This window comes from Haliotis asinina, chromosome 10 (genome assembly GCF_037392515.1).
Source record: "Haliotis asinina isolate JCU_RB_2024 chromosome 10, JCU_Hal_asi_v2, whole genome shotgun sequence".
Taxonomy (NCBI): Eukaryota; Metazoa; Mollusca; class Gastropoda; order Lepetellida; family Haliotidae; genus Haliotis; species Haliotis asinina.
This window is the reverse complement of record NC_090289.1, coordinates 7,584,826-7,599,463: the sequence shown is the minus strand read 5'-3', so window position 1 is coordinate 7,599,463 and position 14,638 is coordinate 7,584,826. Positions and strand designations below refer to the sequence as shown.

The following is a 14,638-nucleotide window of genomic DNA, read 5'->3' as shown; positions in this document are numbered from 1 at the left end:
ATCTAAAATGATTGGAGCATTTCAGAAATTAAAGTCTCCACTAAATCGAACAAATACCAGGTTTTCTTCGGGAATTACTCAGACCTGTCGTGGGCAACCGGACAAGAGCTTTGAGATCAGACGCTCCAATTATTGATAAGGCAACCATATACAACACTAAGATTATCGGCATCAACTTTTATTCCATCTGCAGTTAAAATGTGGAATAATATTCCCTCAGCTATTGCAAATTGCGTCGAGGGTGACAGGGGTTGATGACTCACCCCTTTTTCCTCGAGGATGTTTAACAACCTGTGGTTTATTAAACCATTTTACATGTAATAAACCAGTTTCTATTTTGTTTAGTTGTTAAAGTATATTAGTATGTTGTGATGTCCATGATGTGGTTATTCCTTCTTTATACAGACATCATCATAACACGATGTCAAGACTCCTGCTACTTTTAGGAATAATTGGAACTGCTTTTGTGCAGGTCCAGTCCACTGTAGGTAAGTTTGTCACTTGTTGGTTCCTTTACCAATTTTTCGTTTTCCATTGCACGTTTGCATTTGCAGTTTCATTGTCTTGGCAAACGTGTTAGAGTCACTTGCTTTATTGTCAATTTAATCTTCAGGCGGGGAATCAATTGGATGAATATAAGATCCATGCAGTGAACCATGAAATTTAAACACTCAACACAATATATCGCAATAATTTACTTATAATAATTTATTGACTTTAATTGTGGCTGTGGGGTAGCCCAGCGGTAAAAGCGTTCGCTCGTTATGCTGAAGATCCGGGTTCGATTTCCCACATGGGTACAACTTGTGAAGCCCATATCTGGTGTCCCCCTTCGTGATACTGCTGGAACATTGCTAAAAAGGCGTAAAACAAAATTCACTCGCTCTGTAATTTAATTACTTACGTAGGTCATATATACCATGTTCCGGCTCTGTACTTCAAGGAAAGTTAATGGAGCATTAACCCCTCCTGCAAATGTTAATGGTGATATGGTATCATTTGTTAGTAACTTTTTTTTCAATTACTATATATTTCAGAATTCAACTGCTTAAGGACAAGTGATGATTGTGCAGCTGACACGTGTGGTTCCAACGGAGACTGTAACTGTGTAAGCCCGAATGGACTCTATAACTGTGGAACAGGTATGTGGTCATAAACAGATATCTATATGTTACATGCTGGTTGGGAGAGTTGCGTTTCAGTGGGTATTAGTCTGCAATCAAGATTGCAGACTTGGTATAGTGACGTCAGGGGAACCTGTCACTGTCCCTTTAAAACCGAAAACTAGACATGGCATCAACAAGCATAATGTTTAACAAAGTAATAGTTATATTGCTGGTGACACTGGTAAAGAACTGTAAAAGACTAACTGTGAAAGTATAGCATGTATAAAAATGAAGACACTCATTAATGAAACTATAAATACTGAAACATGCTCTAACCCTAGTTACAAACAGACGACGAGATGCGCGACGATTATAAAGGAGGGAAGCCGTACTATCACTTACAAACGGTGTGAATCAGTAGAGACGCCCAGAAATCCTCCAAACTCACACGAATTGTGGCACATTTTGAAGTTCTAATTCCATTCATGAGGTTCGAAAGGGTGCGTTCATGAGGTTCCCCTTTGCAAATGAATCAATACAAGTATTACGTCAGTTTTGACCCCAGTCAATGAAATTTTTATTGATATACCGAGCTGCGCACTGACCTATGTGGTCCTATGCAGCAAAAGAAACGGTTGTTTCTGGCTTTGGGTCAGGTTTCTTAATAGGAGACAACAAAATGTACGTCTTATCACTTATTCCATAGAAAACACTGTCAATTTAATAGCTGAAAGTTGGCTGTTGACACTGAACAGCACAAATTGATCACAGTCTGTCAAATGGAGGTACCGCTGAACGCCAAATGTGACAGTCTCTTTAGCGGCGGGTATAGCCACCTCGAGCTTGCACACAGGCCGTGCGACGTCGCTTCCTTGAATTCACTAGAGTGTGAAAGAATGCCTGGGGCAAGTGATTCCACTCAAACACCAATCTCTCTTCCAACTGTTCAAGTGTGAGTGACTGTCTACCTGCAGCAATCCTACGTCCAATGTCGTCTCAGAATGTTGAATGAGAGCCATATCCCGGGAAAGAGAACGCCATGGAAAGACGTGACGCGAAGACAGATAATCAATCGGCATTCTTGCTGTGTGAGGACTGTGTACGTCGCTGGCGTTGTTGACGCCTGAAAATTGGCCCTACATATGGCCATCGACAGTGGATTCCAGCAGCCCGAAGACGACTAGTCATCATATCGCTCGACACAGCTCTTTTGGACCTATAAACTAAGGCTGGTGTTAGTGTTGTTGCGTGAGTTCGGTTCCTTTGATGAGTGGCCCGGGTGAACCGATCTTTCGTATGAGTTGTCACTCGTGGCCGTTCTGTATGTACAGGGGCGGTTACAAGCAGTGATGTCGCTGAGCAAGGCGTGTATTGGTGGTAAGATGACAGCGAAACTGACTGGCTACAGCGCTTGGTGAGCTGCCTTTGTGCAACTTTCCAATGGCCATTCCCGGCATCGATTGTAGGGCGTGTACACCTCCCAGCGTCAATACTGAAATGTATGCTTTCCATCCAGAACCATCGATGCCGGTGCCACAATTATGGTTGGCTACACTGTGGACATGTTTGAGCAAATGTTTCGTATGAACATCATCTTATCTGGGATCATTACGTCACTTTACCATGAAGGTTCCATAAACATGAACGCTAGTTTTTTCGAAACTTGAGTTTCTTTTGCTATAGAGTATAATTTTTTTTCAGATGTTGTAAACGTTGGCACAGGTTGTGGATGTGTGGGCACAGGGTCAATATGCAATATAGACGGTACCACGTGTGCTTGCACGGAGAAGTTCTACGGACCCCTATGCCAATACAAAACATGTAGGTACATCTTCCACCTTTGTATTGTAAACATAATTAAACCTGGAAAAGACAACCCGTTATTTGTTTACTATTTATGCTGATTAAGGTACAGTGGGTGATTATGGCAGCGGTTTTGTCATCTTACATCATCCCAATTTGTTTACACCTGGGCAAGAACAGTGTATACATTTCCATATTCTCTAAATCTAAGTCTGACAGTTTCATGTGTATCTAACTATAATGATATCGTTATCTGTCAATTCAATACGTTCACCCGAAATCTACACGTAAAGGAGCCGCGAAAACAACAAACCACAATTTACAATTGTATTCTAAAACTTAGTTTATGAATCAAGACAAATTACTGCTAATGTATTGCAGCGGCAGTACCAAAAATGACAATATGAACGAAAACACCAGTGGCAAAGGGAATAAAGGCAGCGATCAAAATAGTCACCTGACAGCAACAATGATCAAGCTTTCAAAGCAAGTCTTAGCTTCAAGGTGAAAATTGCGATCTTCACAGTCTGTTGGTCTTTTGGGTAACAATTAATAGTTTAAATGGTCTATTCTAAAAAAGATATACATAGCACTGGGGGTCCGCATATCTAGGCTTGCCTCTTGGAGGATAGAATTACTATAATACATTCATGGGCTCAGAATTCAGTGGACAGAAGCAGTTTTGAGCAAACTCACCTATCGGTGTGACTACATTAGGCCCTTCCTTCCAGTGGTCACGCTGCATGTTAACAAACAATATGCGTTTACTGTTCGTGTCAAAACATTGATTACACAACTGTCTCGTATCCTGTTGACTGGGTTCCGTCCTATTGCGCAAAATAGTACAATAACCAGTAGATACTTTTTAGACTACTATATATAACGGAATACATGCATATTAATCAGTATGATTTGATATATCTAAGCAGTTGTATGGTGCAACACTACGCTCCTTCTGAGCGTTGGAAACACATCGTACATTGTGCTCTGAGAAACGGACACCCCGAAATCATGAAAATCTCAAAACGAGGCTCTGCCGCAAGAAAGGTTTGGCGGTCTGGTATGATATGGATATTTTATCAGTCTCATTCGTGTTACAGAACTACACTGAGTAAGCGCAAAAACACATAACAGGTGTAACCAGTGAACCATATGTATTGTGAATCATCTTACGACCTCATTAAAGAGGGACAGTCTGTGACGTCTTAGTTAAGGTCACACTGCCTACACCTCGCCGTAAAATGTACAAATACGATGCTATTAAGTATAAAGTTCCAATTCATTTGTAAATAAATTTAAAATTTCTTATGAAACGAGGAATTGGAATTCAGTGTAACCAGAGTTATATGAGATGTCTATTTTCACTTTCATGTGACAGCTGAAATCGGATCAGCTGAAAAGTAGGTCATTGTCTGAATAGGTTAATGAGACTCAAGTTTCGGTTTGGAATCCTTTTTCATGAGACAAGGCCATATTGGCGGTCAAATGGTCCCCATTAGTAATATAGATGGACGCAAACCAATGTTTGATCACCTCTCTCTTCTCTTTCCTAAATCCCCAATCCTCTTTTCTTTATGCTTTATTCATACGTTCATTTAACTTATGCTGTCTTCTCATTTTTCTGCAGTATAAATATAAATACATGCGTTTTCTGTATTACCCAGCCGTGTGAATATTGTATTACTTGCTATCATAATAACAAAATAACTGTAGGAATCTAACTAAGTTGCATTCGTGTTTTTATATAATTCTGAATGATGTTTCCTGAATGTATCTCAAGGATACTATTTCAGCCTATAACTGCATATTACTCAAAGATGAGGAAGTTTAACATGATACTTCAGAAATTATACATCAATGGGTCAAAGAAAAGACACTAAAAAATTTAACTCAGTCATATTCGGTGGAATTGCAGTGGATGTGAGTTGTTCGACAGCTGGCTCGCACATTCTGAACGTTAACGTCCCGGGTACACCAACGTGTTATGTGAAGGGGTTTGAGAGCACCTGCAGCTTTTCTACAACTGTGCCGACTGGTGCACCAACGGGCTGGGCGGGAAACTTCCTGGAAGCATCCCTGACAGATGCCACTAACTGTGGGTCACCGACAGAAACAACGGTTTGGATCTACATATTATACCCTCATGCTGTTATACTCAGATGAAATAATTATTATTCACAGAGATGAAAGACAATGTGATGTAGTAATGCCGTGTATGCCACACCATAGTCACTGAATCTGAAAACTGCATATTAATATTAACAAGAGGTCATATGATAATACATTCCAGGATGCCGATGGCGTGAAGACTAAGTGCTTTACAGTCATTTGTCGGTACGAATCCTTGTATCTGACTGGACTCGACTTTGAGGCCCAATTCTGCTGCGGCGATGAGAAGAAAACAGTTACCAGCGATCCCCTGACCTTGACAGAAAAGTGAGTGTGATTTCCTGTCATTGTCATAAAAACTTAGTTGAAAGAAATGAAATTAACAGTTACAAGACAACGAATACGTCAAGAGTCAAAACTTAGTACGGGGTCAGCGCCAAGTAACAAGTGGTCCGCCGGAAGCGAGTGATCAAGTAATTGTTACTTATCACCACACTCGTAATTACAAACCTTTATTCCTTTAAATTGGTTTAAAATATATGATATTTTCAAAAGTTAATGCTTGGTAAAATAAAATATAACGTGATATTAAAGCATCAATATGTGTTTTCATTATCCTAAGTGCACAGAGTTTTTGTACAAATTGTACAATTCGTGTGCAGTGTTTACGCAATAACATTTACCAATTAAATGTTATTTACCAATAACATTTCTCTGATTTTTCACTAATGCTGTGATTACTCTAAGCCACATTATTGTCAATCCGACGCGAACCAGCTGTCGTAGTAGATCTTCACGATAGGGACACATTCTGTATATTTTGTCTCATATAAATGCTAGGTTCACAGTGTCATGCGATACGTTACGAATGCCACGACTGGCCATTCGTAGCTGATTGTGGAACGTGATGGGAGTCGATACGTTCTGATACTATTTGTTGCACTTGGATGCGATATTGTCACTATCAGATTTTCAGCCCAGATACGATCATATACGATAGGTCGCAGTCTGACACAATCATCACGCTCCCCGTTTTGGGACGATGTGGTACGAGCAGGTATGTTCCGATACGTTCATTACGCACCGATTCTCTCTGCTGCTATATGATACGATTGTGGTCGCGATATCTTTCACGATCACGAACAAGGTGATCCCGAATTTAGCTATGATTTGACCCGAATGGGTAAATATGCAGACCGGGTGACCATGGACTTCACCGTTTCTTGAACTTAAACAGAGTGAACACAATAACCCACAGCCACGATTCCGACCACCAGATTAGGTGCGATATCTTGCGTTTTGTTACGATTCAATATTGAAATCGCATTCAAAATCTGATGCGATGATTATCATTGCCAATTAATTGTGCTGATCGTGGAAAATTTTGAGTAATCCAATTTTTTCTACGATCCACACGATTGCCACGACTGACCTCAAGATCAGTTAAGATCTGATAGGATCACCATCTACGATAGTCTACGATAAGATCACAATTTCAGTCATGCCGCGAAACGTGATAGTGTGAACATAGCATTTCTTGGTGGTCTTCTACGGTTTCGTACTCTCTGTTTGGATCTGTTACACATTCTTACGAGTTGATATCTGATCGGTTAGGCTTAATGAATAATATATTCATAGAAATGCATTGAATCGTTGCGGGTCGAGATAAATTGTGTAAAACATGACACAGCGCAGGGGATCTTATTAGAATCGCAATAGATCTTAACAGAACCGCAATATATCTTGGTAGCATTGTGGGACGATGGGAACTAACATACTGGTTATTGCGATGTATTATGGTCAACCCGACATTCGCTTTCCGCGCTTTCTCACACTTGTGCGATTTGTTCCCATGCCCACACTCTGCTACGAAGTACGACGTTCTGAAACGATACTTAGGCCTACCGGAATGATCGTGGCAAAATATTAACATGTTTCAAATCGCAAGAGATCGTTTACTCAAATCGTGGTGATCGTAAAATGTGGCTACAGATTATCAAGATGCCTCACGATCATGGAGATCTCTTGCGATCAATGCCATTTGATTATGCGATATCTCTCGCTTAATACAAGATGAGTTACGATTTTTAAAAATCCGAATCGCGGCTAACGTAGTCTAATGTGGCCCTAGTGTGAACGCAGCATTTTAACGTCATCGGTTCTTTAATTGTTGTGACGATTATCATCTGGAAGTAAGGGTGTGAGTGTTAATGAACGTTGTTTTAAGCCGCCATTAGAAACAGTCCAACAAAATACTACTACCCATGAAAAAGCCGTCCAGTTGTTAACTGTATCATCAGCGATGTTCACCGTCGGCGCACGATGACGCATCACCAAAAGGGTGCCACCAATAAATCCTGATTCACTGTCTGCTCTTACATGATTTTGTTACTGATGCCCTTCTTTGACCCATATCTTTCGATTTCTTGTGTGAAAATTAGCCCAGTTACCATTTAATTCATTGAATGTGATCACAGTGGAATATTTACGAATGTGTTGAAGTGTTTTCACTTTTAACAAGACTTAGTTCATTCTTTATTTTTCTGGTGTCCCCTGCGTGATATTGCTAGAATATTGCTAAATGCGGCGTAAAATCATATTCACACACTCACACACTCAGTTTTTTTATCTAAGTAAGATACCCAAAAAATGAATTCATGACTTATGCTATTTGTAAGACAGACAGACAGACAGTTCATTCAAGTGTCACCTCATTAAAATACAAACAGACAGACAGTTCATTCAGGTGTCACCTCGTTAAAATACAAAACGACAGCGATACACATTGGTCAAAAAGTGTTTAAAAATGCAATGAGCCACTCCGTACAGAGTGGACCCCATGCGACAGTCATTAAGCGAAAGTGTTTATTATATTTATAGCGCGTATTCAACAGCAGCAAAATCGATAACAGTTAACCTTGAGCAAACCGGAACACAAGACTCAGCACAAGTATAAAATATCAGTTAGGTTCACCAAATATAGCGTAAACTATTTGACATGTCAAAATATGTTGTTCGCACGGACACTATAACGACAGTTTATATGACTGAAAAAAATGCAGTTGCACGGCATGCTTGAATGTAAAGTATTCATGAATATATATCGGAATACGTTGATGAATATCCGTGCATTTATGTTTCTAAAATGTCATTACGTCAAAACGCTCATTATCCCATGTATTGTGTAGTATTTAGTAATCACGACACAATTGTTTGACAGTCTAAATTAGGACAATCCAGGCTAAAGTGATATTCATTTTCTATATTACATATGACACAAAACGAGCAAAGGCGATCCTCCATTTTAAGACCTAAGTATCTACCGTACTCTATCGTCAAATTGTGCTTGAGCAATGAAATCTACGTAGGAAAATGCGAAGCTGTTTTGCACAAATGGTTTTGATCTAAAACTTCGAAGCTGCACCTCCTTCGAGGAAACTGGTTAACTATGGCATTGTATCTCTGCTTAAACAATGTAATGAAAGTAGATATCTCCAACACTTAGATTAGCCTAAACATTGCCAAAGCCATAACTGTTAAAAAGAGATTTCATCTTAAAAGCCGGACAATCTATACCTTTTTCAGCAAGATAATACTGATACTCATATACCTTTTGTAGGATTACATTCTCAAATTGCGACAAGAGGCGACCCCAGTATTTAAAAAATTAATTTACTGATTTGCCTTTATTGAATAACGACCAATATCAGCACGCGCCACACTATTTGTCGTGCATTCGCAACATTATGTCTCTACAATGTCACTACACCAAAAAGCGCATGATCCCATGTAATGTGCAGTATTTAGTCATCACGGCACGATTGTTTGACAGATTAAATTAATGTTTAGAACATACCTGTTAACGTGAGCACCCTGTCGTAAGTCAAGATAGAACACATTGATATTGAATATAAAGCCACCCAGGCAATACAATATCTTATTTTACTACAATAACTACAAGAGCGATTTTTGTGCAATGAACTGTTCATAAGAAACTCACATGGTGTGGACATGTATAATATCAGGGAGCCTATATAGAGGGGGAGAAGAAACTCCTCGAAAAGCCGCTGAAGGTATGTCTCGGGTCGTTACGTAACCAGTGTAGCCAACATGGTGGCAGCATAGTATTTAAGATCGAACCCGATTTATTTTCAACAGCTGATTAAGTTCGCTGAGTGTTGTAACAACTGAAATCCAACATGTAGTAGATAGGTTAACTATTTTGTCACTTCAGTTTAAGTCAAATGTTGGTATTAGTGTCCGTATTAGGACAGTAGATTTGTTTCAAGTCGGTATGTTATAGCTCACTGGCTTCTATTCTCGATTCACCGCGAAGATAGACTAAATTGTGCCGATAAAAACTTCTTTCACACATTCGTTTAATTTTTAGAAGGAGAACATACCTTTAGTTGAAAGGTATTTGCAAGTAATAGTGACAGTGTCATGACTTAAAAAGTTTGTTAGGGTGTAACTGGGGTGTGTGAAAAATATGACATTTCGCCATTGAAATGCTATACGCCGTTGTTTGAGTATTCCTAGTTACTTCCTCAAAAACATCTTTCACTTACACCTTTAATTTATATGAGGGGAATACACTATCGGGTGAAATGTGTTTGCAAGTAATAGTGATAGTTTCATAATCTAAAAACGAATGTTAGGGTGTATTTGAGGTGTGTGAAAAATGTGACATATCGCCGATCTGCTCTGATCCGCCATTGAAATACTATACGCCGTTGTTGGAGTGTTTCTAGTTATTACTTCAAAAACATCTTTCACAACACCTTTACTTCTTATGAGGGGAATATACTATCAGGTGAAATGTGTTTGCAAGAAATAGTGATAGTTTCATAATCTACAACAAATGTTAGGGTGTATTTGAGGTGTGTGAACAATATGACATATTGCTGATCTGATCTGATTCGCCATTGATGCTTGAGGTTTATAGCTCCATAACTTCTTTCTTTCTTGTTGATCTTATTATTTGACAAAACTGGAAAGAAGTTTTGTGGGAGTTTTACACTTTATTTTTGAGGGTGTGACAGTGCCAGTTAACATTTTGTTAATGTTCATTCCATTCCCCACATGCAATAAGATATCTGAATTAATTATTAATGTAAACAAAAATGTTTCAAAGTAGATTTATTTTAAAAGGACAGCTGATGTTAACACGTGTTCTCGCGATACTTTTACGTTCTTTAATATGTTTTGGGAGGGAAGGCCGCGGTGTATCATTTATTCTTTTATTCGTTCACATATGTACTTCTTTCTTTTATTCTTTTTTCTTTATTTCGTTCATTCATTCACATAATTCTTGCTCTTAATTCTTACTCTAATTCATTCATTGTAAACTTCCGACTGATACAATAAACTGGCTGAAGTTCTCCAGGTAATCCAGGGATAATCTACAACGTATATACTTGGTGACTTTGCAACAGGAGTTGCACTGGGAACGAGCCAAGTCACTGTGTGCGTTGGCGCATGACGAGGCACACGTTAATTAGTACAAATGGTAAAAAAAGCAAGCGAGTGACCTATCCCTGTTGCAGAGTATCCCTGATAATATGTATTCAGTTACTTGTACCTTACTCACAATTCGAATTTAGTATTGTTGGAAACTGATTTCAGTGGTTTGTCTACAACTGACGTCAATGCAGACGCTGCCGGGGCTAACATTGTGACAGTTGTGATGAAGGACGGTGCTGATGCCACTATCGTTACTGGGTCTGCAGTTGATATCGGCTCCACGGTTAAACTGGAATTCACACTTGATTCTACCAGCGGTATGCATTATTGTATCATATGTTTTATACCATTAAGTTATACATTATTGTATATCATCCACCCATCCATCCATCCATCCATCCATCCATACATCCATACATACATACATACATACATACATACATACATACATACATACATACATACATACATTAAAGCCCATGTAAGATTCTGATGAACGCGTCTAGTGAAGAACTAGTCAGATAAATACTAGGCTCTATATAAATGAACTATTATCATATTATTGTTTATGTTTGCATGAATCACTACAACCTCTCTATATGTCATTTTCTGCTCAGTAACACAGGAATCCCTTTGTATATGTTACAACACATTTATCGACAAAGGGCCAGGTTCAGTTTATTGTTTTCGTAACTTTCTAAAAAAAAGGTCCACGTTTAACACATTTTTCTTACTTTAGGTAAATACTGAACTACCCTTAATGTGGACCCTTGTCTCATTGCCGTCTGAGAAATCTAGCATCCTGAGTATAAGATATATGTTACATATTGATATGATGATGTTCCTAAATTACCCTGACTACGGATGATTCGAAAAATGTTACAGATTTTGCTGCTATACGTGTGCTCTCGTGCAAAGCCAAAGACGGTGGATCTAATGAAGTTGAGTTTATTGCAAGCAGGTACGTTTTAAATCTAAAATGTATAACTTTGTTAATGTTTACTGTCGATATCTTTCGTTGATTGCAAGAAGATCTTAAACTGAAGCTTGAATTCTTTTACTGCAGTTGTCCCACGAAAACCTTTGTTCAGAGCACCTCGCGTACAGGAGGCAGTCCAGTCGTAATTGAGACAAAAGCTATCAAATTCACAGGAACTACCACTGTCACTTACGAGTGTTCAGTTCTTATCTGCAGACAAATGACCGAATGTGCAGAAGTAAGTGCACATGTACATGATTCTTAGTTAGTGGTATTTTGGGGTGATGTAGATTAAAACCGGAAATTGATGGTCAATAAGAGGGTTTCTGAGCTAGAAAGTGTCACGAGAACAGACTACTGACGTCACTTTTTGTAGTGTATTCTGGGTGACTGCATCGTACTCATCTTTGTTCTAAACTAGAATTTGTGCAAGCATATATATCTGCAATGCGTAAAACGACAAAATTGAAAATATATACTTTTTCATTGTTGATGTGAGGTACGTGCATGACGATTGTGTCGGTTAATTACAGACAGTTGTTATTGCCTTCTCATCGTTTGTTTGTAGGTAACCTGTACTGATGGAACGTCCGGTTTTGGGCGTAAGAAGAGAGAAATAACCGCCTCGTCAAATTCTACGGAACAAAAGACGGTTGTGACATATGTCAGAGTCAACGACCCATTTGCAGCATCGGAGGGTAAGTTATTATCAACAATGACCAATCAATTAATGTTGATTGTTACATCAGAAGAGCAGGGCGTGCTCACATGCATGGCAAACAATCGTTTTCAGTGATCCTGTCATACAATCTTCGCTGCTTCTTTGCCTTTTTCACTCAATGGAATCGGTGACTCAGAGGGTCTAGACGGGTTATTCTAAACGCGTATTACATTGTTTGCAGTTTTTGTGAACATCAATCAATCAAAAAGATAGAAAGTCTGAAACCTTATTCGTTTATCTAAGAGACCCCAAACCCCTGATTGTATGAATTTTATCCACACAAATTATTATGTCTGAAACTATCTCCTTCCAGTGAAGAGTGCTGTTCAAGACGCTGTTGCACAGACTGGTGCCATCAATCTGTCAGCCGCAGTGGTTGGTCTGGCTGTCGTTGTCCTCGTCCTCCTTGCAGCGTGTCTTGTCCTTGGCGTTTGCCTCATCAACAGGCGGGCACCTGTTAAGAACATCCAAGGATAACGTGGCGTACTGTTTTCTTATCTCAGTGGTGAACATATAGATCATAAACCCCTATGTTGAACAATATGGGTGAAGAGCTGATGGGTGAAGACAGCTCAAAAGTATGTTTGTAACTTCTTTACATATTTTCTGACACAATTATATACTCGATTACGCTCTTAATTTTGTTTCGTCCGTCATTATATAAGACAGATGTATTAATGCATTATTTTACAAGCTATACCTATCATATATTTTTAATCATTCGTTTGCTCACTATGCATATGTGCATATCCTTTTGCGCAGATATTATAACAATTGTGAAACTCATGGATCTGCGGATGTACATGAAATGTTTTATCAGGGATTAAATAAATGGAAATGCAATTTGTGTTGTTTTTTAAACTGATTATTGTCTTAATAAATTTGCGTAGGTGGTGGCTATTCATACAATTACTGAAAACCAAAGGAATTTCCTGGGGTCACCTTAAAGGGTTCGCTCGTCACGCCGCAGCCCCGAGTTCAGTTCGCCACAATGTGGGTACAACGTGTTAAGCCCGTTGTGTACTCTGCCGTGATATTGTTGGAATATTGCTAAAAGCGGCGCAAAACCACTCACTCACTCACTTAGAAGTTTAATAAAACTCCATGTTTCAATACCCCAAGGTCCGGAACAGCCAGTGACTAATCTCTCAGATCCTTTTTCATCAAAGGTCTGTGGGCGCTTTAAAGAAAACACGATGATTGTCGACAACAAGATGTTTAGTTCCCGATATTCACACACATGACAGCAATGATAACATTAAAACTAGTGCATAGATTTTTGAAGCGCTCTTGACGCTAAGATAGTTGTAACTGCTATAGATTATCATTATGCTACGGCTATCGTATCTTAGAGCGAAAATCTAGCCCCTGGTTATACCATTAGATAATCCAGCCCACATGGTATGCAAGCCTCTGAAACTACAGCCTTGCAGGTTACAGACATTCCCGACCAGTGGGGGAGAAAACGGTATCAGTGTAGATACAAACAACAGACTAAATACCACTGCAGTGAGTGAGTGATCTGTGCAATTGGTAATCGATCGCATGTGCCAGGCAAGTCAGCGGGAGTGACCCGATCCCGTTTGTTGCTTCTTATGACAAGCATGGATTACTGAAGATCAATATTCTAACCCTGAGCTCCTCGGGTTGAGGTTCACAATAGCAATCACAGACTCGATTCGGCATTTTAAGGGTAACGCTATTTTTATAATCATTTGCAGAAGTTCGAGGTTTTTTATTCACTGCTCAATGTTATTATAGCTCAAGTGGATAGAACGTTTAATGAAATGAAATCGTTCTATGGTACCGGTTTTGAAACATGTACAAAAACAAACAAATTCTCCTTGAAAGTCCTTCGTGATAGGATATCCAAATTTAGGACAAATACAAGGGTAGGAGTAGTATAATAGATGGGGGTTTTGGCTCACCCCATTATGACCCATGGAATAAGAAACTATCCTCCCCTCACTCATATTAATTTATACCTCCCCATAATACGACTACTTTCACTACTGTAGGGTTTGACTTGTCCTATGTCTGTGCTAGCAGAAATCAACATGATGTGGTAGTTGTTCCAATTTTGACGTTGTCAAACATACAACTCGCCTAAATAATACTTGAATTGACAACAACACACAGTTTTGATGATTTAAGCAGAGGAGTTTTATAAGTTTATATTCTCAATTATATCTGCAATGAACAGACATGTGCATATTTGTTGCAATACAAATATTCTTTAGATCTACGAGAGAGATTTGCTCAATTCTTACCTGTTCTGTCTCATTTTACTCACAACATTGCTCTTTTCTGTCACATTGCTGTGAAATGGCATATCAAGGGAAGTAACTCCTTTTATTTAATAGGTGAATTTTGACTTTGTGAGATGACGCATAATGGGAGTTCAAGTCGTGATTATGACAACAACGCAAATATTTATTGCACATATCTTACTGCTTT

General features: G+C 39.0%; 1 protein-coding gene across 1 annotated transcript; it reads left to right on the top strand.

The window, feature by feature from the left end:
- Positions 1-394: 394 nt before the first annotated feature.
- Positions 395-13,024, top strand: LOC137298814 (EGF-like domain-containing protein 1). Its single transcript, XM_067831085.1, has 10 exons — positions 395-488; positions 1,038-1,142; positions 2,808-2,927; positions 4,825-5,027; positions 5,200-5,345; positions 10,644-10,798; positions 11,367-11,442; positions 11,548-11,698; positions 12,029-12,158; positions 12,495-13,024. Exons 1-10 carry the CDS (start codon positions 422-424, stop codon positions 12,656-12,658), a joined length of 1,317 nt encoding a protein of 438 aa, XP_067687186.1. The 5' UTR covers positions 395-421; the 3' UTR covers positions 12,659-13,024.
- Positions 13,025-14,638: the final 1,614 nt, after the last annotated feature.

Excerpts from the sequence above, each read along its gene's own strand:
- LOC137298814 (XM_067831085.1), top strand. The coding sequence starts at position 422 with ATGTCAAGACTCCTGCTACTTTTAGGAATAATTGGAACTGCTTTTGTG. Across the intron at positions 2,928-4,824 it reads CCTATGCCAATACAAAACAT|TGGATGTGAGTTGTTCGACA; the intron begins GTAGGTACATCT and ends GTGGAATTGCAG. Across the intron at positions 5,028-5,199 it reads GGTCACCGACAGAAACAACG|GATGCCGATGGCGTGAAGAC; the intron begins GTTTGGATCTAC and ends AATACATTCCAG.